The sequence below is a fragment of the Micromesistius poutassou genome (genome assembly GCF_964030765.1).
Source record: "Micromesistius poutassou genome assembly, chromosome: 17".
In the NCBI taxonomy this organism is placed as follows: domain Eukaryota; kingdom Metazoa; phylum Chordata; class Actinopteri; order Gadiformes; family Gadidae; genus Micromesistius; species Micromesistius poutassou.
In genome coordinates this window covers 4,730,661-4,748,083 of record NC_140287.1, presented here as the reverse complement: position 1 = coordinate 4,748,083, position 17,423 = coordinate 4,730,661, and the positions used below count along the sequence as shown (strand labels likewise).

The 17,423-nt window shown below is 47.2% G+C and overlaps 2 protein-coding genes across 3 annotated transcripts; one reads left to right on the top strand and one right to left on the bottom strand.

The window, feature by feature from the left end:
- Positions 1-436: 436 nt before the first annotated feature.
- Positions 437-6,924, bottom strand: supt7l (SPT7 like, STAGA complex subunit gamma). Of its 2 annotated transcripts, none has more exons than XM_084482099.1 (5): positions 6,918-6,924; positions 5,816-6,245; positions 4,435-4,759; positions 3,078-3,315; positions 437-1,577 (listed from the first exon to the last, which is right to left on the bottom strand). In XM_084482099.1, the coding sequence occupies exons 2-5, from the start codon at positions 6,238-6,240 to the stop codon at positions 1,240-1,242; spliced, it is 1,326 nt and encodes a 441-aa protein (XP_084338225.1). In that variant the 5' UTR covers positions 6,241-6,245; positions 6,918-6,924; the 3' UTR covers positions 437-1,239. The 2 variants fall into 2 exon arrangements, with proteins under 2 accessions (XP_084338225.1, XP_084338224.1); XM_084482098.1 differs by lacking the exon at positions 6,918-6,924 and adding an exon at positions 6,454-6,496.
- slc4a1ap (solute carrier family 4 member 1 adaptor protein) lies at positions 6,755-16,012 on the top strand (the record flags this gene model as incomplete). The annotated part of the gene is given in 18 exon segments (XM_084482100.1): positions 6,755-7,591; positions 7,675-7,918; positions 8,248-8,376; positions 8,857-8,917; positions 9,026-9,165; positions 9,520-9,680; positions 9,955-10,024; positions 11,285-11,446; positions 11,449-11,473; positions 12,100-12,193; positions 12,634-12,846; positions 12,849-12,885; positions 13,423-13,485; positions 13,658-13,690; positions 13,693-13,728; positions 13,731-13,735; positions 14,073-14,136; positions 14,635-16,012. Coding segments are annotated over 18 exon segments (2,424 nt in total). The 3' UTR covers positions 14,685-16,012.
- Positions 16,013-17,423: the final 1,411 nt, after the last annotated feature.

Here is a 17,423-nt window from a genome sequence, read left to right as displayed (position 1 = left end):
ACACAGCCTTGTTACCTGCCCTCAAGGTGAACTTGTGTCCCCACCCCTCCCTCGCCCCATTTGAGAACACGACTTGGTACACAACATGGAGTCAAATTAGATTTCGCCGAGGGAGATTTGAATAAAATGGACAAGCAACAACACTAGACTAAAGGTTGCATTTTGATCTTCTCTGGAAACTAAGTGAAAAATGTGTTAATGGGTTTCAGCTGCAGCTCCATAGGGACAGTACAAATAAACATCATGTCAAATGAGTTCAATACAAACGTGGCAGGAATACAGATAAGCACTCACAACGACCAAATCACTTTTTCCCCAGGGTTAAAGGGGCTCACTCGTTTATCACTCAAATAGATAGGAAGTAAGAAAAGTCTTTTAAAAAGCACTTGCTCGTTTTGCATGTCAAATGTATTAATGCTGTAATTAATGAGCCATTACCGCAGGATTAATGTCATCTTTATGATGCAGATAACCAAGCCATTACTGCCTCTGGAGTTGCATTCACAGCTTTGTCTTATTGGCAACAACAGGTGCCGCCATCATAAGTGTTGATTATAGCTCAACATTCAGCAGCAGAAGCTAACGCCGTACGGTACGTTGCATGAAACAAACAAGTTGGGTATAGAAACGAGGTGTGAGATGCTCATGAAATAAACAACCCATGGTGATTCATAGGCTAGTCATTGGACCTTTATGTATAGACTTCAAACTTCAGTTGGAAAAAAAATACACTTGCATTTATTCTTTCAGTTGTAAATTACAAATCCTACATTCCCCTACAAAACGCTCAACGTAACTCTCATTCATTGCATTTACAAACACAGGCTTCAAAAAGCACAACATACTTAATAACCCACCCCCCCCCCCACCTTATGAGTTAGTTTGTTCCACCTCATCATGGATCTGCTCCGTAACGGCGTGGGGTCCACCCCTCACCACCTGGCAGGGCTAACACACATCCAGGTGCGCTGTTAATGGGGTGGATCACCACACTAGCCGCTACTGCGTCCACCCGACTCTTCTGGAGCGGCAGTGCGGAAAAAGGGTCCTTACCGGTCTGACACACCATTTGTCAGATGGCTGATGGACCGACGTGGCAGACTACGCCGAGAGCTCAAGTGCCTTTGACAAGCTCCATTGTCGAAGTGTGTGTGTGTGTGTGTGTGTGTGTGTGTCTGTGTCTGTGTCTGTGTGTGTCTGTCTGTGTGTGTGTGTGTGTGTGTGAGTCAGACAATATCCTCACATCTTCTTGGCCCGCTTGCGGGGCCTCTGGTTGAAAACGGGCGAGGCCTCCATCAGGGAGTCAGGCGAGTGGGAGGCATAGCTGCCGTCGGAGGCCGCCGCCCCGCCGCCCGTGGGGGAGGGCGCCATGGCCCCGCCGGCCTCGCTCATGGTGGACATGGGCCCGCCCTCCTCAAACACGTCCCCTCCCAGGTGGTGGGGCTGGTGGTGGTGGTGGTGGTGGGGGTGGGGCTGGTGGTGGTGGTGGTGGTGGTTGGCTCCCTGGCCCTCCTCCCCGTCTTGGGGCTCCATCTTCACGTGTGGCCAGAGGGAGGGGCTGCCGCCTCTGCCTCCGCCTTCAGGGAGAGAGGGGGGGGATTGTGGGACTGTTGTTGTACACTAGGACTGAGGCCTTCCAGAGAGTTGGGAGTGTGCATCTTGGCCAGGAGGAAATGCCCTTTAGAATTGGGCATGCACGCCTTCTCTCTAAAGAGGAGTTTGTATGGCTGGGAGGCTTATGTTATGACACGGAAATGGACTGATACCATCATGAAAGGACTGTGCATGGCTAATCACTACCCTTTTCCTGTATATTTCGCTTGAATGTAGTATTGGTAATCCTTACTCATCAACCCACTCATAGAATAAAAACATTCAAAACTATTCATACAGTATATATTCAATATTCACCAAATGCCTAAGTGTATCCTAGTAGTTTCAAATAGTCCCATGGTTATTACAGCTGCTCAGAGGCCCGGTGGTCGCCCGCAGAGCTCAGCGGAAAGTGTTCCATCTCATTTTAACAGCAACAACCCAGCATGGCGGTCTAACTGTGAGCGGCAAATGGGAGATCACCAGAACGGTGGCCTAGACTGCAGGGAAGGTTATGGGGAACCACAAAAACCACTCAGTCAGATACGTGATCTGGCTGTGCACTGGAGGTTTTTGGAGCATAAAAGGAGACACCATCCCCTCTCTTTCCCTCCCTCCCTCCCTCCCTCCCTCCCTCTACTTCCCCTTTCAACTATTACAACTCCCTGTCCCTGTACCTCTCCCTTGCCTTAACCCATCCACAATTCAAATTACTTTGTGGCCAATAATGGCCAACAAAATCAAATATACATGCAATCCTGACCTGAAGCAATATAGATTTTTAATAATAAGTAACAATAGCACTTCTGTTTGATTCTTCTTTTGACTTATTTACCCCATTGCACTTGATGGTGTGATGAGAGTGTGGGTGTATGTTTTGTGTACCCACAGGGGAAGTATGGGAGCTATACCTTCAGTGGTTTGTAATCCATGTTTCCTTTGTATGTATCGGGCGTGGAATGGAAGCCAAAGTAATGAATTTCCACTGTTCTGGACCCAACATTTATACATCTGCAACTCATTAAAAGGGGCCATTGCCCATACAACTGCTGAACATTTCCCTGGACACTTGCACAATGCTGATTGCATTTCTAGACTTGCCCCTTCTCCCCCACACTGAGCACCAGAGGCTGAATGGGACACTTTCGATACGCATTTTTCTACGGTCAATAATGTATTGATTCAATAATGCAGTGTATACTGCCAATAAGGTCTACCACAATTGTCTGTAATGTTAACATGTATTGCTATAATCATCTAGAATTCTACTTTGTGTAAAGATATATCTTCCTATATTGTTTGTAGTTTTAATTCCTATGTATAAAAATATGCTATCACACCCTCATTTCCCATCTGGGATTACTTATTGTATTTTACCACCAATACTCAAACACAGTAAGCCCACACGATGTATAGTGCCACAGCAACCCATCGAACAACGCTTCCCAATGTTCAAACATCAAATGTAATGTAAACAGGCCCACCTGAGGCGTGTGGAGAGTGGTCTCCGTCCAGGCCCGCGGGGAGCCTCTCGCCGTGGGCCCCGAGCACACCGATGGGCAGGGCCTGGTCCCCGGACGCCGGGTCCGCCTCGGGCTCCTCGCTGACGGGGAAGGAGATGTCGCTCAGGGGCTCCTCCTTGATCCGCGGGGGCTTGGAGTCCTCCAGGGCCTTCTCCGGGTTCACCAGCCGCTCGTACTCCTCGGCGAGGTCCTTACTCACCTGGGGAGAGAGGCCTCGGGGTGAGTGCTACTGCCCGGGGGAGTGAGGTGAACGGAGGGGGAGAGAGGCCTCGGGGTGAGTGCTACTGCCCGGGGGAGTGAGGTGAACGGAGGGGGAGAGAGGCCTCGGGGTGAGTGCTACTGCCCGGGGGGGTGAGGTGAACGGAGGGGGGGAGAGGCCTCGGGGTGAGTGCTACTGCCCGGGGGGGTGAGGTGAACGGAGGGGGGGAGAGGCCTCGGGGTGAGTGCTACTGCCGGGGGAGTGAGGTGAACGGAGGGGGAGAGAGGGGGAGAGAGGCCTCCAATTCCTACATGTTTCAGAAGAATTACACACGATTATGCATACTTAATTGTCTACGGAGATGCATCAACGTCCTCACGTTGTTTCTCAGAAATTCCATTTGATGAATTTAAAGTAATTGATTAAAGAAATGTATTGTGTGTTCTCTGTTCTCGTTTGCTCATTAACCGCATCTCTTTATTGTGTCATTTAAAAGAGAAATTTGATCTGGAGAATTAGTCAACTATTCATAATAATAAATATATATTAATTCAATAAACAAAATAGACAGCTAGAATAAACCTAGCTGTAAACCACACCATTCTAAAAAGAATATGTACAAATCTAACTTCACATCAAATTTGTCATCTTGAAGATGGCATTCGCAGCAGAAACACCAGCGACGAACCAAAAACCACCATTACCCTGTCGATTAACCCACCATTACCCTGTCGATTGACCCGCCATTACACTGTCGATTGACCCGCCATTACCCCGTTGACTTATCCACCATTACCCCGTTAATTAATCTAGCATTACCCTGTTGATTGGTCCAGCATTACCCCGTCCATTCATCCACCATTACCCCGTCCATTCATCCACCATTACCCCGTCCATTCATCCACCATTACCCCGTCCATTCATCCACCATTACCCCGTCTATTGATCCACCATTACCTCGTCTATTGATCCACCATTACCCCGTCCATTCATCCACCATTACCCCGTCTATTGATCCACCATTACCCCGTCTATTCATCCACCATTACCCCGTCCATTCATCCACCATTACCCCGTCTATTCATCCACCATTAGCCCATCGGTTGGTCCTCTGCTCACCTGCAGCATGTTGCTGTGGTAGTCCTTGATGCGCACCTGCCAGAAGCGCTGCAGGCTCAGCACGCTGCCGATGCCCACCTCGTGGAACACCTGCTCCACCACGTCGGGGAAGGGGCTGGCGCCCACGCGCGCCTCCCGGTCTACCGCCACGCGCAGCAGCCGGCTGAGCCGCAGGTAGTGCTCATGCACCAGATCAGTGAGGGTCTCCAGGACACTCTCCTGGGCCGACTGGAAGCCGGCGTGGGCCAGCACCGTGGCCACCGACTGGTAGAGCAGCTGCCGGCAGGACGGCCAGCTGAGCTCCGTCACCGGCTCGCCTTTGCCTCTGTGGCGGATGAAGAGAAAGAGGGAGAGAGATGGGGATAGAACATTATTTGAGTTTCTCTGGATTTCAAATCTAAATAGACATATACCGATCTAACATTTATATACTGTATGTACATAAATATGTATATTTATGGAGCTGAAAAAAAGTTATAAAAAAAGGTAGCCCCATGGATCCAACTCTCCTGGGTCCCATATGGGTGATGGTGATCCTATTCTAAACAGTGAGGTAGAACGTGAACCAATGTTTTATCTACTTTCAGGATTCTCAAATCAATCTTTCAAGATACGTACTTCCTAAACCTACATTCAGCATTAGGGATGTGAATAACTCAAATTTTTCATGGTCGAATAATCAATGGGTGGTATGAACGAATAATCGATTATTCGATGTGTGCCGACATTCACAAAGGCAGCTATGGATCATCAGCAAGAAATCACTTAATATCTTAAACACAAAAAAACAAAGTTTAACAGTGATCAGTGTTTGTGTTGTATATATGAATATTTATGCTTGTGTATTGTGTATATTGTTTTTCTGTACATGATTAATAATAATTTAAAAAAACTAATAGTGCTACAGAACCAACATTAGTTCCGTCTGTTAATTCTTGTTAATTTGAATGGGAAAAAATGTTAAGGGTCCAAATGTTAAAAATCGGCTTTGACCCTCGGGAAAGAATAATCAAATATTCTGACCCATCTCTATTCAGCATGATACTGTTTAACCGTGTTGAAACAAATGTGTAGAAGCTTTTCAACTATGGCTTGAATATATTTGTTGCCACTATGCCAAAGTAGCCTGATGTATCAATATTAACTAACAGGTAACAAATTACAGCAGTTGTGTTGCACCAGACTACTGGAGGTGGCATCATCATCATTAGAGGAGGAGGAGGAGGAGGAATCGTTGTTATGACAAGGGTTGAACAAACGGGTCAAACTTACTATGTTACTGTAGTGTAACTAATTATAGAGTGTTGTTGGGTTATAAAAAGGGCCTAGTATCAAGGTTTTGTTGATATCGCACAGTCCTTATGATCCCAGTACAACTCACATATAGAAATCACTTTCAGGATCGCTGTGGCGTAGTTGGAAGGGCTGCCGAGGGGCTTTGCTGTCCAGGGGCAGGAGGTCGTCAGGCATGGCTGGTGGTGTCGGGGGTCGAAGGGGAAGGTTTGTATCGGCATCCTCCAGTCTGTTGCCGCCCTCGGAAGTTGATGAGCCCTGCGTCTGGGCAGCTGTCAACAGGCTACGGAGGCGGCGGACATGCTGGCACAGCTGCACTGTGTGGATGGTGAGGCTGCAGGGCTCGGACGGGATGTCCAGCATTGTGGTGGGTCGGGGGCGCTGGGCGGACGGCTGGTGGAGTGGTGGGTCCTGCACCTCCACGGAGCGGAACTCGCGCTGTAGCAGGTCGAAGGAGCTGCGGCTAGGAGGGGCGGCAGCCGGTCCCGGGATCTCTCCCCAATACCTCATCATGTTGACTGGTTAAAGATACAAACAGGTTTCTCATTCAAAAACCATCACGTGACGTTTCTAAGGGGTAGGGTGCGTTGTTGGAATACAATGCACTTTGATAGCTGTCCCTAGTCTACAAACAGTTGCATATAGAAGTTTAGTATTGGTATTTAGTATTGGATTTTTTTATATTCAAATAAAGATAGTGTATTCAACCAAAGTAAATTAACTTACATCTTTGAAACTGTGAATCATGTAGTTTTGTATGAACGACACAGAACCGTAGCTATAGTCCTTCTTGTAAAACCCTTCGGGTGAACAACCCTACGCCTAGGCATTCGTTCCGCTACGAAATAAAGTAAATCCCATGAAATGTAGTGAAGATCAATTCATCATTAATTATTTTTTTATATTGATATGCATATCCTTAAATTAAAAGCGTATATATTTCTGTATATTTCTGTATATCCTCAATTCCAAATCGCTCATTTTGTGATTGAGGACCCGGACACTTTTATCAGAGAACCAAATAAACATGGCGGCCTCCTCTCAGTCAGAAGTGCATGGAAATATTGCAGTACAAGAAACCGACACTGCCATGGAAACTAACGAGGCCGTGAATACTGATAATAGTGTCGTAAAGGAATTTAAAAATCGTAATCAAGAAGAAAAAGAAGTTGATGACACTTTTAAGATACCAGCTCTTTTTGCAGCACCGTCCCTCGCCATCAAGCGCGGTGTTCCTCCTGCCAAGCCAGCGCTCGAACCGTCTCACGTTAAGAGTGAGAAGGATACACGCAAAGTTGAAGACGAAATTCCTCGGGGTCCAAGTTCGAGTTCTGTCAACGAAAGCACGTCTCCAAATGCAAATCAAGGAGATGGAGACATAGCATCCGTCCAGGAAAAGGTGGTCGCACCTGTGAAAACTAAGGAAGCGGGACCGAGGGTGTTCCCGGTCAATGGTCCACCTGCTGTTAAATTCAAGCCTCACCCCCCGATCCCATACACAGAGCCACTGTGGGGAGGAATTGCGTCAGAGATTCCGTATGAACTCGAAATCTTGAAGAACGGTGCTATTTTGGACACATTACCTCTTACACACAGCAGTTACTTCGTAGTTGGGCGTCTACCCGTGTGTGACATCTCGTTGGAGCATCCCTCCATCTCCAGATATCACGCAGTCTTGCAGTACCGGGGCCAGTCTGGAGAAGATGGCAGTGAGGGCGAGGAGAGAGGATTCTACATTCATGACCTGGGAAGCACACACGGCACCGTTGTGAACAAAATCAAAATTCCTCCAAAGACATATGTCAGATTACATGTAGGCCACGTCCTAAAGTTTGGCGGGAGCACCAGACTCTTTATACTGCAGGTAAAGAATTGATCTCTAAGCAATACATTGCTGCGGTGTGCTTCTACGAGATAAACATGTGCATCTTAATAACCATTCCACAGGGTCCGGAATTCGACGAGGAGGAGGAGTCGCAGCATACGGTGACAGAGTTGAAGGAGCGCTCCCGCAAGCAGAGAGCAGAGCTGGAGAAGAGGATGATGGGAGAAGGCTCTGATGATGAGGAGGAGGGGGAGGATGAGAAAGGAGAGAAGGACGTCAAGGAGGGAGAGATGGAGGGGGAAGGAGGAGGCAACAAGAAACCGGGGAAAGGAAAGAAAGGAGATTCAGGCTGCTCCTGGGGAATGGGTAAGCTTGGAATGCATAGTGAATGAGCTACACCTGTATCAAGTAGCCCTGCGTTGGCTCGTCTACCTAAAATGTTCACAGCCCTCATTCACCTAGAAGCCACATTCAGGTTCCCCCAACTAGCTGGAGTTTAGAACCGAGATGGCCACAGGGTAAATAAAGCTAATTCAAGAATGACACTACTAGTTTATACCATCTTTTTTTAAACTTTGTTTTACATTCTAGATTGTATTTACAGACTGTAAGAAATATTGTTTGTAAAATTGCTTTTATTAAGCCTCCCGCCAACAGACACACAGACCTTTGCCTTTACTCTCTTTGTGCTGCAGCTGAGGAGGCTGCTCCTGAGGAAGACGAGGATGAGGAGAACCCGTTTGCCACAGAGTTCCAGGAGGACCAGGAGGCAGCCTACCTGAAAGACCCCAAGAAAGCTCTTCAGGGCTTCTATGACAGAGAAGGTGAGATCAAAAGGTGCCTGGTGCCTGGACCACAGGGGCATGTGTTGGGGGGGGGGGGGGGTTCATTTGAAGTGTTCCTTCTCACTCCCAGAGACATGGGATTGAATCCTGTCTTGAGATGGAACTGAAACGTTTCTAAACCTTTAGATTAGTTGTGTGTGTGTGTGTGTGTGTGTGTGTGTGTGTGTGTGTGTGTGTGTGTGTGTGTGTGTGTGTGTGTGTGTGTGTGTGTGTGTGTGTGTGTGTGTGTGTGTGTGTGTGTGTTGTCCTTCAATGCAGTGACCTGACACAAACGGGCAACAATTACTTCTATTGAGCTATTAAAAAAGGGATTCCTTGTGTTTGTTCTGAAGCTTGAACATGCAGTTATAAGATGTGTACATTAACAACATGGCAAAACCCATTAATGGATTATTATTACTATTATTTCACCCTTCAAACCTTTCTAAACGGACGACTATATTTCACTCCTCCTTCTAGGAGAGGAGCTGGAGTTTGAATACGAGGACCAAAACCACGGGACTTGGCTCTGCAGGATAAAGTAAGGACGGAAGAGAAATACATTTGTACTGTGGTGGTAAACACGGTCTTGGCCACAAGTGTCGCGGCTGGCCCCTGGTCAGTGCTCATGTCAGTGTGTACCCGGCAGGCTGCCAGTGGACGATGCTTCAGGCAAGCAGCTGGTTGCCGAGGTGACCCACACTGGGAAGAAGAAAGACGCGGCCATCCAGTGCTGCCTGGAGTCCTGTCGCATCTTGGAGGCCAGGGGCGTGCTGCGCCAGGAAGCGGGTGAGGCGTCCAATCGGATTTGGCTCCTCGAGGACAACCTTTTTGAGGAGCCAATGTAATTGTCAAGCCAAGGCCAGGCGCCTTTTGGTTTAAACACACAAGGGTTCAAAGGATTTAAAGAAGTGTGTGTGTGCTGCCGCGCCGAGTTTGCGAAAGGGAAATAGGATGGCTAAGAAACGTCAAGGGAGAAAACTGAAAATATGACGTTTAACCCTTTAAAAAACTAGAAACACAGAGAAAAGTAAAAATAAGCATAAACAAAGATTAGACTTTTTTTTAGTTTTGAACTCAATTCATCTTTCCTCTCGTTCCCCTCCACCCCCCCCACCCCCCCCCCCTAACTGGAACACGCAGTTTCCCGCAAGCGTAGGAAGAAGAACTGGGAGGACGAGGACTACTACGGCAGCGACGACGACACCTTCCTGGACCGCACAGGCGCCGTGGAGAGGAAGAGGAAGGAGCGCATGAAGAAGGCCGGCAAGATCGCGGAGCGGCCGGAGACCTACGACACGCTGGTACGAACCGCACACGCCTCGCCGTTGAGGCTTTTCAATTTATTTTTTTTTAAGACATATTTGTAGGAAAAGAGCCCCCAAATAAAAAAACATGCATACTCCTTTTAGATATACGGATGCTTTTGTATCTTCCCTGTTACTCGGCTACAGCCGTAGCAAAGTATAACCTCATGACATTCATCAGGGTCAGTCAGGGTTTACACACGCATTACAGTGAATCAACGGCTGCAGCTTTGTGCCTCTGTGTGTCCTGAGTGTGTTTGTTTCTGTTAAGGTTGCCAAACTGGCAGGTGTGGAGAAAGAGCTAAGCGAAAGCCTGAAAAAGCTCAACACCGGGGGTAAAGGTAAGTGTGTGTGTGTGTGTGTGTGTGTGTGTGTGTGTGTGTGTGTGTGTGTGTGTGTGTGTGTGTGTGTGTGTGTGTGTGTGTGTGTGTGTGTGTGTGTGTGTGTGTGTGTGTGTGTGTGGGGGGGGGGGGGGCATGAATGGGTCCACAGGGCGTGCTTTGTGTTCTTTGCCTGTTAGCCCAGCCCTCTCTTAAAGGCTTTGTGCGCTGTATATAGTTTGATACGGTTGTTATCCGGTGGCTATGTAAACAGAGAGAGCCGTATATGCTATTTATTTATTGTTATTTCCCAGTGTAATGGGCTGCAGAGGCTAAATCAAAAATGAGGCTTTTTATTGGGAAATAAATCAACCAACAAACCTTTATGGAAGTAACAAATCGAATCTATTGTACACCCAATAGATTACTTGAACACAGAAAAATGTGTACAGCAATGGGCTTGCTCATTCCAAGATGGATACTATAGGCCTATTTAATTGTAAATATATTATCTTTAAAAAAGGTTCAAATAAAAAGCAATGTCCTACTTAAAGTCCATTAAGGCAAAAAGGACATTCCCCGTGAGGCTTTGCTAGAGCACCTTGTGTAAAACAGGTGGACTGTAGGACCAGGCAGAACGCCACTGTTTTTCCCTAAGGGCCCATCCAGAACAAGTCGGGTGTTGCGGCTAAAAACTCCAGTTCAACCATTCATTTGACTGGCTGCATTTGAGCTGCAGCGCAGGCGAAAAGTTGAAATATGATCAACTTTTGGAGAAGCGCAACCTGACAGTCACTCCACGATGGTCAATCCCGTAAGCCAGCGGTCCGACCGGAAGACGCCCACTGGGAGATGAACCTTGTTTACCGTGTGACCTTAGAATTACAGCATTCCACGGTTTACTGTGCAACTGGGAAGATGTGGAAGTGAGACTGGTCACACTCGCAGCCATGTTATACTTTCCCCAGCTGTACTACCCTGCCATGAGGGAGTATGAAGACGTGCATCGCTGTGTAGCCGCTTGACGTTGTGTCACCACATGACGTCACCCAAATGGGCCATGAAGTGACACCCACACCCACATCACTGCAGCAGTCTGCGGTAAACTCTGCAACGCTTGTTGCAGAGTTTCCAGCCTTTATAATCCCTAATAGTACTCAATGTTGTACACATAGTTTAGTGCTCCCCCTAGTGCTGGACACGGTATCTGTCTGTTACCCCAACCTCCCTGCTCACCCCGGACCCCCCCCCCCCCCCCCCCCGCCGCCTCTCTTTCTCCAGACACCTCGGGCTCCTCCAGCGAGGACCCCCTGGACGCCTTCATGAGCGCCGTGTGCAGCGTGGCGGCCATGGACGCGGTGGAGCGCCGGAAGCTGCACGTGCACGTGGCCGACCTGCGCAAGGAGGTGCAGAGGCTCCGGAAGCTGGTGGAGCTCACCAGGCCCGCCAGCTGCCCTCCCTGCAGCCCAGGTGAGGGCCCCGGTGCCGGGCTCCCAGCACCAACAGGTTCTGGGGTCCAACCCCCATCCCTGCAGTCTGTACCCGTTCACATTCCTTGAGTTTAAGATTTTATTATTAACCCCTACTTGGTTGGTAATGGCATGTAGCAATGCTGTTAAGTTTTTGCTTGCAACAAAACAATAAGTGGTAAAAACGTGCTGGATCAAAGTATTGTAATTGAATGAGATGTTTTTTGTCCCAAAAAGTATTTTTTATTTTCATTTTTTTCAGGGATTTTGGGTTTGCATGCATGAGCAAAACACAGTCGGGATGAAGTGAAACTTTTTTTAGTGAAACATTGGGAGAGAATTTATGTGTGGTCACATCACACATACACATATTTTAAACATTCTCCTACTTAGGCACCACTCAAGAATATTTGACTGCTTTTTAGCATTGTGAATATCAATTCCAAGCAGCATTTAAAGAGAAGTCTTGCGCAGAACCACATTTACAATTCTTTGATGCATACGGTTTATGGTTTTCATCGAGCTGGCCATGGACTTCAACCAATAATGTATATGAGCAGAACTGTTTGCCTTAGCTGGAGCTTAATTAACCAAATGTCACCACGATGTGTGCATGGCGGAGAGCAGTTCTTCAGACCCACTGAAGCCAAAGAAAGCCTTGCCATTGTTTGGGGCCATGAAGGGAGGAACCAAGTACAAACTGAAGACCGGTACTATCGGGGTAGGTACAAACGTTTTAGTCCAGTCTCTTACAATTGTCATAAATTCAATTATTTCTTCTTATAAGTTTTATATTTGCGTGATCAGTAAATGTATAGTTGTATCGATGTATTTAGTTCAGATATTGAATATTTTCTCTGCAAGGCAAAGCGTGTGGGTCACCGTTATATAGTCACCGTTAAAGTAAACCCATAACTCTGTGAATGGTTCTTGTATCATTGTACCCTCCATCCCTCAACTGCCATTCATTTTCATTACTAACGCCCATTTCCCCCCCCTTACCCTCTCTCTCTCTCTCTCTCTCTCTCTCTCTCTCTCCTCTCTCTTCTCTCTCTCTCTCTCTCTCTCTCTCTCTCTCTCTCTCTCTCTCTCTCTCTCTCTCTCTCTCTCTCTCTCTCTCTCTCTCTCTCCTCTCTCTCTCTCTCTCCCCCTCTCTCGTAGAAGTTGCCCCCTAAACGCGCCAACCTGCCAGCAGAGCTCTTCAACATGAAAGACGGCGGGGTGGAGGAGGAGGAGGAGGAGGAGGATGAGGAGGAGGAGGAGCAGCGAGCTGTGAAACTTCAGGAGAAGATGGACATCGGTGAAGATGGCGACGGTGGCTCTCCAACCCGCGCGGAGCCCCAGGCCGGTGCAGGGTCCCCCCAGGGGGGGACGGAGAGGACGAGCAGCCCACACCTTCCCCGCACAGCGGAGGTGAGAAGGGATCGAGAAAGCGCTGTCCAGTACGCCATCAGGGCCGAATGGTTATGGGAATGATTATCATGTGGTTAGTTTGGGTGTGCTGAAGAGGGTCCATGTGACGCGGTACGGTTTAATTACAGGCTCTCCTTGAAGGCTACTCTAGTTCAACTTTACATTTTGATTTGAAATGGTTTTGATCATTCGTACACCCCTACTGCGGTACAAAGGGGTCACTTTCCTAGTTTTCTCATCTTCTGTCTTTTTTAAAAACTGCCACAGGGTGGCAGTAGTTATGAAGCATACGGGCGTCTTGCTTGATGCATGACCTTCCTCAAACGGAATGACTAAACAAATGATCCATTACAGAAAAGCTCCACTTCATTTGTAGCTTCATTTCCTGTTTAGCCAAACAAACAAAGCCATTATTTCTTGATAGTAAGGTTAAAATCTGTAAACGCCAATCTATTGTCCTTGGGATTGTCTTCATTCATACAATATCTTTGTGTTTTTATTATATATTTTATATATTTACTATATTTATTCTCTCAGAGCAACGAGACAAGCCGAGAGCAGAGAAGAAGCTAGGACCTTCCCCCAGCCCCTCAAGTCCTGGTGGGCGTCTCTTTTTGATGAACTCAGTCATTCATTTTATGTCATTATCTGCAGCTTAGCAATATTGGCCCTCATGCAACTGTTCCGTCTGCCTCTCTCACGGTCTATTGCTGTCTCTCTCTCTGTCTCTCTCTCTGTCTGTCTGTCTGTCTGTCTGTCTGTCTGGCCCCAGCCTCGGGAGAAGGAGGAGAGACAGCGGTGCAGCCCGTCCAAAGAGGAGTGGCAGAAAGAAAGCTCTGGGACCAGCAGGGTGAGCCCCTCTTGCCAGGCCTTGTCTGTTTGAATTCATGTCACGCAGCCCGCCGCCCCCGCCGCCCCTGTCTGTGCTGCGGTCAGCCGGCCAGCGCACCAGTCCATCAACTTCTTACTCCAGTCGATGGATGGATGGATGGATGAATGGATGGATATTTTACTGTCCGTAAACTCTGCGACTTATTCTCGGCTTCACAGTACACATGAAACGACATGAATCAAAGACGGCAAAGGATCAGTGAAACCAGAGCTGTGAACAGTAACATTAATAATAAGCCGTAGTTTTTGTTAACTTTCTGAATTGTTTGCATTACTCTAAATCTTTTCTTCCCCAGCCCCCCGTGGCTGGACCGTATCCAGAGGACGACCCTGACTATTGCGTCTGGGTCCCTCCCACAGGTAGGAACGGGGTTTTGTCGAGCGCTTCACACCCCAAACCCGGGGGAACGTCTTCTGACGGCGTGTCGGTGCTTCTCTAAATGAACGCTGTGTAAAAACAAGGATAAATTGCCTTGGTGGAGAAAAGCCGTTTAAAATGGGGCGTATGAAACACACTCTTGACGTTGATTACGCTGCCCGATCCTCTGGCCCCCAGTCTGAGAGGAAAACACAATCTGGGCAACGGCTTGAAGTAAACCGCCTCAATGGTATTTATTTTCACATCATCAGGCAGGGAATGCAGTTCAGAGTGACTTCTAAGATAAGATAAAGATAGTCGAAACTGCCAAAATGCCATTTGGGTTGCCATGTTGTTTGGCATGCAGCCAGCGGACGCCCCGACTCTGCCATGTTGACGGGTGGAATGCAGCCGGCCGCACCTGTTGTCTCGTCTTTCATTAATTCAGTGACGCATTAAACAAAGTTAAAGAGTAACCACGGCTCCTCTTGTCTCCGCAGGTCAGAGCGGAGACGGCCGCACCCACCTGAACGAGAAGTTTGGCTACTAGAGGCAGACCCTTATGATCAAGGCACTTTCTTTCCTCCATTATTTTTTAAAATCGTGAACCCAGAGCGAGGGATCGTCAATTCAGCACTTGGGAACTGATCCACACCTCTGCCCCCCCTGGTGGGGAGAGAAGGGCCTCTTTGAGATGAGCTTACACCTCTCATTAAGGACTCCAAGCAACATATCACAGATTTGCAACCTTGTTTAAATGATATATGGCGATAAATCAAGGCTAAAATACCTCAGACAAACATTCAGTTTGTCAGGAGGTGGGCCTGCAATCTATGAGTCCTTTCTCGACTCTGTCAAAGCGGGTCGGGAGACCAGAAACACTCGAGTGGATGTTTTGTGGGAAGGACATTTGAAATGTGTGTAACGCCTGGCCCTTTAAGAGGCCTGAGAGGAACGAGGAAGCGGCGATGCCGGCGTGTTCCACATCATCTGTCATCCCACCCCGCAGCAAGTCCTTCAAACTGTACTTCCCCCCACCCCCAACCCCCCCAAATGGTTTGTGTCCGTCAAATAACCACTGGCCGCTCTCGATGTATCTCACCACCGCTTGGTGTGGTTAGGCAAACATGCTCCCCCCATCTAGTGCCCTATATAGTGCAGATGGAGGGCCATAAAGAACATTCCTCTATCCATGTGGGTACGGCGCTCCTTTGCCAGGGTCTATATAACCACACTAGCCATGTTGTGTGTCATCCAAGAAGCGGGCAGGTCCACCGTACCGACTGATCTCTGTTCAGATTAAAGAGGCTCTCTGCTGCACCCATTTCAGCTTAATCCACCTGACATCCAATCTGGATGCACACCCCTACTTGGCTGCTCTAGATGTTTTGGCATGACCTTTTTTTTTTTTTAAAGGAGAGTGCATGAAAGAGAGACGGGAGGGGGGGCGGGGCGTGGTGGTAGATAAAGTGAGCATTGAAGCAGCTTTTCGGACCATCTGGACACTTGGATAGCTTACTGGATGAAACGCAAGCTGATAATGAGTCAAGCTAAGTGTAGTTTTGTGTGTGTGTGTGTGTGTGTGTGTGTGTGTGTGTGTGTGTGTGTGTGTGTGTGTGTGTGTGTGTGTGTGTGTGTGTGTGTGTGTGTGTGTGTGTGTGTGTGTGTGTGTGTGTGTGTGTGTGTGTGTGTGTGAACACACACACACATTGCCCATCTCTGTATGCAGTACTTCTTTTAACAGGATTGTCTTTAGCTGTGACTCAACCGTGTGTGTGGTATGCTGTCTTAAGTCCAAATCTATACACACAACCATTCTCTTTCCACTGCTTTCTTTTGTTGTATTTTCTCCAACCACATCGCAGCCAGCCTCTGAATTGAAACCCATTGCGAAACATGAAAATAGCTTTGTATTTTGTAATCTGTTTAATAAATGTCTCTGTGTAAATAATACGTGTTTGCACCAGGTTTCTTGATTTTTGTTTGTGAGGGTCATTTTCAGTGCTTCCTGTTGATGCCTGTTTTCAATTGAGTTTGAACCTCTGCTTTGCATCAGTGTCTTTTCATTTTATTCTTCTGCCTGCCTGTCAGACATACTCTGGGATTTGTGTAAACATTTCCGACCCTCTCGACCTTCACTTCCAGTCCCTCTTCTTGCCCACTTGTACAGCTATCTTAACAATCTTCTTAGTTTTACATTTCAAGCAAGAATGCACTCAGTCAGGGTCAAGCATTTTGCAATGGATAAATATGGGCTGTGCCCGGTTGGTTGTTTTTCCCTCATAGTCCTGCTTATTACGAAGTCACACAATGTCACACCATCTTGGCTGCCTGCACACACACGTTATGAAAGAGACACGCACACTACGCAAGAGGATAGATTAGTTGCGTTATAAACAAGTCGTGTCACACACACAGTGCAACATCATCAGCTGTCATCCTCCTCATAAACAAGGATATCAAGCACAGGGTTCCATATTTAGCGCTCCAGGAAGCTTCCCGGTTGGTTTCTGCATATAGAGATTACTTCTTGATGCAACTAAATCAACTGTTGCGTTGTATAACCAAACTTCAAAAGCCCCCAAAAAAAACTGCCATGTGTTGCATATAACGATGTATTGTTAGAGAAGTGCGTGACTCACAAAACTTGTTCAGATTTGTTTGATTTGATGCTTCCTAGTTTGCTCCTAAGGGTAATAGTTGCCATGATTTAAACCAGAAGGTGTGCCTTTGTTAATGTTCAGGGCATGATTCATCAACAAAGCTCCCCCGAGGGTAAAACAAACAAGTAAATAAAAATACACAATGGAATACACAATACTTTGACAGCAGAGGAGAGAAGCAGTGAAGAAGAAAAAAAATTAAAATAAAAATGCAACTTCTTGACTCCGTCCACAGTGCACATCTTGTTCTTGTTATGATAACACAACTTGAGATCATTTTACATACAACGCTAACAATAAGATTTGATTTAGCATTTTCCGCTTGATAATACACTGAAAATATACACAAAATATGGCATTCCTTGTATTATATTTGAAGAAAATGCTGCAAGAAAATCTATTTCCACGATGTGCTATGTAGCATAGCGTGATAGCATACCGCTCTGTTCTTTCCTTCCAACGTTTCTCAGCCCCCTCAAGTCAGGAGATGTCTTGATGTTTTTCAGGACATGGAGTGGCCTCCTTTTTCTGTACTGCTTCCCAGAATGTTTAGCACCTGCTTTGTGACTACACAACATCACTTCTATCATTCGAATGACTCAATTGCTGCTTTGAAACTTTGCTAC